This window comes from Anopheles marshallii, chromosome X, assembly GCF_943734725.1.
Source record: "Anopheles marshallii chromosome X, idAnoMarsDA_429_01, whole genome shotgun sequence".
NCBI lineage: Eukaryota > Metazoa > Arthropoda > Insecta > Diptera > Culicidae > Anopheles > Anopheles marshallii.
This window is the reverse complement of record NC_071325.1, coordinates 12333143-12343074: the sequence shown is the minus strand read 5'-3', so window position 1 is coordinate 12343074 and position 9932 is coordinate 12333143. Positions and strand designations below refer to the sequence as shown.

The window sequence follows — 9932 nt, the reverse complement described above, 5'->3', positions numbered from 1 at the left end:
TGTATGCAGCAGTGCATCAGAACATCAAATAACGCTAGGCGGGAGTGTGCCCGAACTTTGACATTGGATTTCATTAATAGCTTATGAAAGCCAATCTTTCCAAGAGCAAAACATTAGCGGACATGAAAACAATTCGCTTTTAACTCTTATCTCGGCGATCAGCAGGTTACAGTTGTGCAAACACTAGTATTGGTTTGCTTCTACTAACCGTAAATGGACAACAATTTTTTTTTGTTTCGCCTATGAATGCAACCAATACTACATGCAGCAAATGCGCCGTATTGTCATTCAATCGATCCTGTGTCGTCCTGGTGTGGAATAAATCTATTTTTACATGACCCAATGGTCACTTAGTGACCCTCCAAAATACCAGGAAAAAAATCTTTTTTGATAGGTAAAAAAACTTCTTTGGAAGAAACGCTTTTCAAGGCCGTTCAATCGTCAAGGTAATTTAGGCTTTATTGCAGGATTATGAAGATGCATTAAGGGAAACACAAACAATAAACAATATCGAGCAATTGTGGCTTTCAACATTTGTGAAATAATTAGAGCGGGGAGTTTCCTTTCCTTCAATTTCATTTTTTCTGGTTTTGAATATGTTGAATATGTATGAACATTTGGAATGTGAATATTCAACCGTCGAGAATTTTGCCACATCAAAAATAGATTACAAGTTTCATAACTTACTTCATTCTTAAGTGGAGCATCAAATTGTTGAAATTATTCAATAGTTAAGCTTAAGTGAAACTTTGTACGTATCAAAAGCTTTTTGGAGAGATATGTACATTCCGATACAGATAATTAGAAACGATTCGTTCTTGGTCATAAATGGGATACTTAGCAACCAGCGGTGGTGAAATATGTAACACTAAAACTGCCAAGCGTTTTAAGCTTTTTTCTGTGTTGGTCATTTTATAAACAATTTAGAATTTCGTCCTGGATTATTTTTTAATATGTTTTGGATTTCATACTACAGAAAAGATATGTAAGAGACATGCAACAGCTATGGTAGACTTGAAAGTCTCTATTACTGAATAGAATCGAATTATTCTATGTCTCGTTGAATTGACTCGCATCGCTAAACTATCAAAAGAAGCGGTTGCTACGGTTTTAATTTAGTACTATTTGCAAAAATTTTGTTCTATACACCACATTTCTATGAAAACTTGAATTTTTAGTTACGTCATAGATAATCAACCAATAAATAAATCAGTCCACAACCTGCATCGGCTCGTAGAATTAAGAAGCGAACATGGAAAATGCCGTCTAAGAATTATCATCCAAATCATTATTCTGATGTCCCCTGACCTTTATGAGAAATAGTTATCAGCTATAGGAAATTTACTAACTTTGAAACAATATCGCTACATCGAAAGACAGAAGTCATTTGTGTTACGGTGCATCCAGTTTGATAAGAATCTTGGTGTAATACGTTTGGCAGGAAAGTTTGTCTGTATTGTTTACACGCACAGTGGTGTGTTTTGTTTTGAATGTGGTAAATGCGTGAGGTCAATATCGAATTACGATGATAGTTGAGCAAACTGTGAACTGTTACGTATATGTCACCTGACATGAAGGGATCAATGTGTGATCGAGATCGTTCCATACATTTATTTTACTAACTTGAAATCGGTATTAAATCCATTGTGGGAAAAGTATGCGTGGCCCCACAGCTGGTGTATAAACAGGAGAGTGAACATGACAGAGAGAAAGAGAGACGAATGAAGAGTTACCGAGAAATAGTCCAGTAGAGAGCGAAAAGGGACGTATTCTCCGTTACGAACAGAGGGATAAGAGCAATCTGCTGGAGTCCAAATGAAATGAAGCTTCTACTTAATAGAAAAAAATGATAGGTGTGCGTGCGCGCTCAGCAGCTTATATGTATGAGTTGCATTGCGTCCATGAAGGGAGAAACTTGCCGTCACGGTTTATTTTGGAGATTTGAGCGATGTAATGCTCGAGAATGTTAAGTATTGAACGGTGTTGTGTGGGAGTATACAGCGAACGGTGGAGCTAATTATGCTGGACGTATTTAAGGTAGCGATTGATAATTTTTCAAGAAAATTCATGCGAACAAATAACGGAAGCGATGTAAATAGCAACCACAGTCAAGAACACAAAAACGCCAAGCCGCAAAAAAAGGTGCGAAACCATCTTTACGATAATGATAGTGGTGTGTGATGATTGAAAGAAATAGAACCATACGTTATGGGAGTGTGCGGTTGCCGTGTGTTTCGTTGTTTGCGTCATACCTCTCTACTATCAACATTAGCAACAGTATAGCAGCAACACGTTCGACAACAATCAACACATACGATGGTTTTACACACGCACTCAGCAACCAAACGTGGAGAATGAATAAAAGAGAGAACTAAAGCGGAACAGCAAAAGTGAAATGTTTATGAGCCATGCTACAGAACGCGTCAACACACCGTGGTACCTCTCTCTCTCTCTCACACACACACGCACACAAACACTCTTTGTGTAATTTAGATAATGTAGAAGTAATAACGCATGTGCCTCATTGCTTCTGCTTTAGGGTAGATTGCAGGTGATGTGTTATGGCGATAACTGGTAAGGTATATCCGTCACAAACGATAATCATCCATTAAAATATTGTGAGGCAGCGTTTAAGTCACCATTATTCATATGCATAGCCCGTACTACGTCCGACTGCGATCAAATAACAAGGTTTGATGCACATACATTTGTTATGCTTTTGAAAAGAATTAACACCTGCATACTATGGTCATAACGTAAGAAAAAAATAAGGGTATACGTGTATTCGATCTTGTTGCACTTAGACATTCATGTATCATCCATCTTTACTACAATATACTGCATATTTCTAAGTTGAATAGAGATACGAATCCCTATTTCCTGCAATATATCTCTCTCTTTTTTCTTTCTCTCTTCCACTCATTTTTGCTCTTTCTGGTGTGTTTATTGTGTACCCTCTAGGGGATTTGCGCTGAGTTTATATATAGACATTCGGCTAAACAGGCATTTGCATGGATATGGTATTTGACCTTGGCCGACCATACATACACTGTATGTTCTTTGATTTAGATCATTTTCAGCAACCGTCATGTCCACTATTATAACAAATGTCGTCTAATGTTGATAGTTTACGCAGTGGGCTGCGTTCAATCTTGGTATGACCAATCCAGCACATCCAGGACTCTAAAGGCAAATAATTGTAAAAAAACGCGAATGTTGATGTTTCAATGAGCTCCAGTTGTGGAGATGATATACATAAAAATCTCAAGAATCCTATCGATTGGTTCACACCTATTCTGTTAGGATGCATCTAGCAAGAATGTGGAGATTGGGTTACAGTGGTTAGAAGATAGATCGGTAAGAAAGAAGATAGAAGAAGATAGAAGGTAGATTTAGGAAATCTTTCTTTTACGTTATTCAATAACTTACGTAGTGCACTGCTGCTAAACTAATAACAATCGAATATCGCATATATAAATACTGACAATGAGTCTTTCTTGAAGTTCCTTTGCATTTAGTTATATTTCTATGCTTCTATGCACTACAATGGAATCCTTTGACGGATCGAATGTCAATGGAAGCGATGGCGGAGAAAGAACAGAAACCGTATTCTACTACAATTATCCCTTCTTGTTGGAAAAGTATGAAGAAAGATATAATATAAGGCAGACGCACACATTTTTCTCGCATAATTCCTTGCAATCGACATTTCCATCTTTACTATTATTCGGAATTGTTGAAGGCATGTTAGAAACTCCATTGGTAATAGACACTCCACCAGCACGCGATGACGGAATAGCAATGGCGGATCGGGGGGAGGGAGTAGGAAAGCTGAGGAGCGCGGCTTGGTGGGTGTGCTAGCGCATTGGCATGGTTTAAAGGGCAGAGTCTATCGATTTATGACTAAAAATAGCTTCTCCAGGCGTACCTTTTATTTTATTGCGTATATGAAGCACTCAACACAACGCCCACACATAGAGCCATACTCCCACATGCGGGTGCGGGTGTGTTCGTAGGAAGCGTGTGTTTTTTTGTGTTCACTTATTACCGCTACTACATATCCTGGCATTTTTCGCATCCTTCCAAGCCTTTGGAATTTCAACTTCAAGTGTATCGATATACAGGAGCACTCAAATGATATAAATATGGTTTTGCTTTTCTTCGAAATCGATGTACAATTTTTTTCTACGTAATTCTAAATATTTTATACAGTGAATTCAATGAATAACGTGCAATATTTGAGTAGGATGTAGGATTCGGGTAGTCGCAAGCTCTAAAGATACCATGCTTTTTTTTATACAGAAATGGCACGTGATTCGACCATGGGAAGAGACCGAGTACTAGTCGTACCGAACACCGGTATCGCTCTCAACAGTAGCTCATCGTCACAGATAACGGCCCCGGCAGACATCAGCCAGCAGATTTTGGAGGTAAGGGGAATGAAATTATTTGCCTGTTCTTCTAGAACCTTTACTAATATCTCTTTTCGCTCGTAAACAGCTTCAAAAAGAGCAAGAGCTGGAGAAGCAAAAACTGTGGCATGCGTTCCAGGAGAAGAATAAGGAACTCGAGATGCAGCATAGGCAGCAGTTGGAGCACAAATTTCAGGTAATTAATCTTAGCCGTGCGTACAACTTTTCTTGCGCTATCAATATATATCGAATTCCATTTTTAATATGTTTTCTTTTTGTTGTTTGTTATCTACGTTTTCAAGGAGCTACGCGATCAAAAGATGGCGGAGGAAGCAGCCCAACAACGTGAACGGAGAGAACGCGAAGCAATCAAGCGCAAAGAGAAACATGAATGTTGTGCAAACGCAAGCTCGGAGGTGAAACAAAAGTTACAAGTACGTTTACGACAAGCGTTCATAAAACAAACAACATTACCATTACTGGCTAATACATTTCTTTTTTTTTCAACTTTTCAGACTTTCTTAATACAGAAAAAACAGGCCGCAGCATCGAACGGATTGTCTTCACCGTTGCCATACAGAAATTGGTAAATTACGTTTGAAAAACAATTGTAGGACGTTTTTGTTACCATCCATACTATTTCTAAGCTCGCAATACTCTATAAAAAGCCAAAATTTATTTATTACTTATAATTACAAAAAAAAATCATAGCTTTGAAGCATATGTGATGACCATTAATCTGTCGATTCTCTATCTGCAGGGGTGTCGTGAAATCATCATCCGGTGAATCGCTCCCTGGCGGTGCCGTTGCAGCGGCTGTTAGTTCCCATCCTTACAAAATCCCTCCACCGCCGAGTTCAATCTCGAAGTACGATCCAGATTTTCCACTCCGCAAAACAGGTAAGATTTTATTTAATTTGGCACGTATTATCCACAGTCATGCCGGATTTGCATTGCATTCAACAGATGCAGCGTTCGATCTGTATCCATTTTTTGTGTAGTTCATTAATATATATCATTACTTATATCCTTTGTTTGTATATACCTGCATGTGCGTGTGTGTGTGTACAAGCATTTGAATGTGATTTAATGAAGCAAAGCGCAGCGCAAAAATGTTTTGTGACTCTATTGCAACCAAAACTCGTGTTTATTCTGAATTCAACGCAGAAGAATATATATATGTATATATATGGCTTCGCGTTTTGCATAGATTTGTTCAGAAAATATTAACAATATCTATTCGCTAACGTGTAGTATTGTTTGTTGTAATTAAAAGTTTAATTAAAACAAAGAAATATGAAATGTTTGTAACAAAACCTAGCCACACGTCCTGAAAAGAGTTTTTTCCCGTATCCTGCATTTATTTCCTCATTCCTTTACCATTATTATTACCCTCCCTTTCTTTGTATCGTACCCATATACACTCCCCTCCCCACACACACACACATATATATATATGTATATTTGTATTTGAGGCAACTTTCCCGCTTTTACTGATACCGAAGTACTGACTCACTAACTGACTACCGCCGCAGCATCCGAACCAAACTTGCTGAAAATTCGCCTCAAGCAGCGCGTGATTGAGAAGCGTTCACTAAACGGGCCACTGGCCGCCCGTCGACAGGAGCGTTTGCGCCGACTCCAGAAGCAGCAGCACAACCAGGCGCTCGCGCAAACAAGTACGTATCGTCCCTGAATCTTTACAATATATCTTAAATATCTCCAGTTTCATACAGCGGCTATCAACATTGTATCGAACCAGGGGGTCAATAAGGGCATCGATCTAGTCAAATCATACAGGATACAATTTCTTTTCGTTGTTTTCCATGCTAGCTGTTTTTTTTTTTGTTAGCATTTAACGCAATTGAAAGCGGGCTCTTAGCTTCTAACCAGAAGGTTTAAAACGAATATCCTTCCCGTAAAATGCGTGCGTGTGTGCGTGATTACCGTTTGACTAACATCCGTAATCTTAGTTGCTATCGCTAAGAGTTCTATTGCCATCTATGTCGTTGGCCACGATCTCACGATCGCCTGCATTTAGCGTAAACACGCCTCTGTTTCATCCTTTGTCTGTTTCAACCTGGGTTCTGTCTGTCGAGCTATGTTCATTAGTATTGTACCTCATCCTGTCCATTTGTTCAGATTGTGCGGCTGCAGCTAACGTCACCACAACCGATTCGGGCCCGAACTCTCCACCAACGGTGGGCAGCCGTGCTTCACCCACCAATGCACCGATACAGGAGGAGAACGAAGATCCTCAGTACGGTTCGGTTGCATCCCGCGCCAGTATCAACGATCTGTCACTGTTCAGCTCACCGTCGATGCCCAACATTTCCCTTGGTCGGCCTCACCTTGGCTCGTCAGCCGCCACCGTTGCTCATCTGGTAAATGTTTTTGTTTTCTCTCTCACCATCTACTGTTCATATCTAATAGTTAACTTACGTTTGGTCGCAAATTGAAGACTATCAACGCAGCCAGACCGAGACACCTCGGTATAGGCACTATCAGCGGCCAGGGTGCTAGCGTACCGTTCGTCAATCCAATGCTGGATATTACGGAACAGCAGTGCAACCAAAATGTAGCAGCTGTCGCTGCAGCGGCTGCTGCAGCTGCAGCCGCAGCCGCCAGTGGTGTGGTGGGTTTGGACCGTGTACATCTTACCGGTGCATTACATTCCGCCGTACCCGGTTCTTCGAACGTGTATCATCATCAACCGTCGATCACGGATGCGCACGTAGCCCAAGCCCGATTGCACAAACAGGGCCATAGGCCGCTGGGACGCACGCAATCGGCACCGTTACCGCTCGGACATCCGATGTTGGCCGGGGCGAACAGTGTAGCAGCAGCTGCCATGATGAACATCAATCAGACACACTTTGAGAACAGTGAGGTAACTATTGGCTCGTTGCTGCACACTAATAAGCGCTATGAGTAACAAAGTTTTGCACACACATGCATATTATTTTCTCCGTAGGCTGAACGTCAAGCGTATGAGCAGCATTTGTTGATGAAACAAAAGATCCGCCAGACGGCTCTTACGCGTGCCGCCAACTGCGTGAACCGAGAACCGCAACTGCGCGAAGAGGTAGAATCGAACGAGGTGATCGACCTAACAGACAAAAAGCAACCACCCAAAACGGTGCTGGCCAACAGCGTCATAAAAAGCACCTCACAATCGCACCTTCTACCCCAAACGCACGATGAGCTCGGTAGTCATACTGCGCAACAACAGCAAAAGCATCTTTCTGAATTAATTCATCAGCAACAACACTATCACCGCGAGCGTGAATTATTTATGCGGCGTTCGATACAGCTGTCGGTGCTGGAAGATCCCTACACGCATCATGCATCTGGCGGCGTTGGTGGTGGTGGTGCTGCTGCTGCTGCAACAGCAGCGGCAAGCCTGCTTAGACCACTATCGCGCACATCCTCCAGCCCACTGGTACACCTGAGCTCGATGGGGGGCGGAAGCAGTGGTCACCAGACGGCCCAGCAAAGCATGTTTTCCGACACAGGCCAATCGTCTGCCGGTGGTGACGACGATTTACCGCCGCCGGTAAATCTGACCGTGCAGAACCGCAGTCGATCGTTGCTGAGCTACACGCACGAGGGTCTTGCTTCAGCGGCCGGCACCACGGCTGCCGTGGTTGGTTCAATGACGGGTTCGTCTTCTACTTGCGGCAGTCCGCCAGGGATGGCATTGCAACTTACTACCTCCTCGTCCGCGTCGGCAATTATCGGGGCGAGTCGCGAGCAAAAGCTACGAACAACCACTACCGGGCTTGCCTTCGACAGCTTGATGCTCAAGCACGTTTGTGCGTGCGGTGACAACGCGAACCATCCGGAACATAGTGGACGTTTGCAGAGCATTTGGGCGCGGTTGCTCGGTACCGGGTTGGCGATTCGCTGCGACAAGTTGCGTTCACGCAAAGCCACCCAAGAGGAGTTGCAAACGGTTCACACTGAAGGACATGCGCTACTGTTCGGCACCAGTCAGCTTAACCGGCAGAAGGTGGATACGAGTCGGGTAAGTTTCGTTCGGCTTGCTTGCGGTGGTGTTGGCGTCGACTTGGACACGACCTGGAACGAGCATCATACCGCGGCTGCCGCTCGTATGGCGGCAGGGTGCGTCATTGACCTAAGCTACAAGGTGGCACGGGGCGAAAACCGTAACGGATTTGCCGTAGTACGACCACCGGGCCATCATGCCGAGGCGGACGCTGCGATGGGTTTTTGCTTCTTCAATTCGATTGCGCTGGCCGCCCGATTGTTGCGACACCGAATGCCGCATGAGATGCGTCGTATCCTGATAGTCGACTGGGATGTGCACCATGGCAACGGTACGCAGCAGGCATTCTATGACGACGCATCCGTACTCTACCTGTCGGTCCATCGGCACGATGACGGTAATTTTTTTCCGGGTACGGGTGGACCAGCTGAGTGTGGCGTTGGCACCGGGCTTGGTTATAATGTGAATGTGGCCTGGTCGGGCGGCGTTAATCCACCGCTGGGAGATGCAGAGTATTTGGCGGCATTTCGCACAGTCGTAATGCCAATAGCGCGTGATTTTGCCCCGGACATTGTGCTCGTTTCGGCTGGGTTTGATGCTGCTGTAGGGCATCCGGCACCACTCGGTGGATATGTCGTTTCACCTGCCTGCTTTGGCTATCTAACGCGTGAGTTGATGCAACTCGCCAACGGCAAGGTAAGGGTGACATATTTTTTAATCCATTGCATTGATTAAGTACTTAATTATAATTTGATTGTTGTTGAATTCCTCTAGATTGTACTAGCGCTGGAGGGAGGCTACGATTTGCCGGCAATTTGCGATTCTGCGGAAGAGTGCGTAAGAGCACTGTTAGGTGAAAGTACCTCCTCAATCGCACCGTCCGAATTGGCACGGCCACCCTGTCAGGCGGCAATCGAAACGCTGCAGAAGACGATTGCCATTCAGGTGTCACACTGGCCATGCGTCAAGCGATTTGCTCATACTGTCGGACTATCCGCGCTGCAGGCCCACAGCAGCGAAAGAGAGGAATCGGACACTGTTACCGCGATGGCGGGGCTCTCGATGCAGTCCCTTAAGAGGTAATGTTCGTAAATTTTAAATGGTTGTTCTTGTTTTAAAATAACAGTGTTCTATTTCTCTTTTTCCGGTCAACACACACAATCGACACACAGAACATCTGATGTGTCCTGCGAAGACTCCGAGGAACCGATGGACCAAGATGAGTCCAAATAATCGTTAAAATAGATCCACATATATATACATATATATATATATGTTTGTATGTTTGTGTGTGTTGGCACACTCTGCGTGAACATTACCTGACGTAGCCACAAAGAATGATAGGCAAACCGTCGACACACAGAAGAGAGGAGGACACTTTCTTTGTTGGAAATGTTACACTTTGCGTATGGGAGGAATATGTATTTTTATTAGTAATCGTCTTTGAGACGTTTGAAATGTTGTTAATTGTTTCTTGTGTGTCGTGTGTATAACTACCACTACTATACACA

At 43.4% G+C, this 9932-nt stretch overlaps 1 protein-coding gene across 1 annotated transcript; it reads left to right on the top strand.

Annotated features, from left to right (window-relative positions):
- The first annotated feature begins 2745 nt into the window (after positions 1–2745).
- LOC128719832 (histone deacetylase 4) lies at positions 2746–9654 on the top strand. The gene is made up of 12 exons (XM_053813473.1): positions 2746–2756; positions 4280–4430; positions 4501–4608; positions 4715–4846; positions 4928–4998; positions 5173–5312; positions 5948–6091; positions 6555–6796; positions 6874–7302; positions 7387–9117; positions 9196–9500; positions 9594–9654. Exons 1-12 carry the CDS (start codon positions 2746–2748, stop codon positions 9652–9654), a joined length of 3525 nt encoding a protein of 1174 aa, XP_053669448.1.
- Positions 9655–9932: the final 278 nt, after the last annotated feature.

Excerpts from the sequence above, each read along its gene's own strand:
- LOC128719832 (XM_053813473.1), top strand. Across the intron at positions 6,092-6,554 it reads CCAGGCGCTCGCGCAAACAA|ATTGTGCGGCTGCAGCTAAC; the intron begins GTACGTATCGTC and ends CCATTTGTTCAG. Across the intron at positions 9,118-9,195 it reads TGCAACTCGCCAACGGCAAG|ATTGTACTAGCGCTGGAGGG; the intron begins GTAAGGGTGACA and ends GAATTCCTCTAG.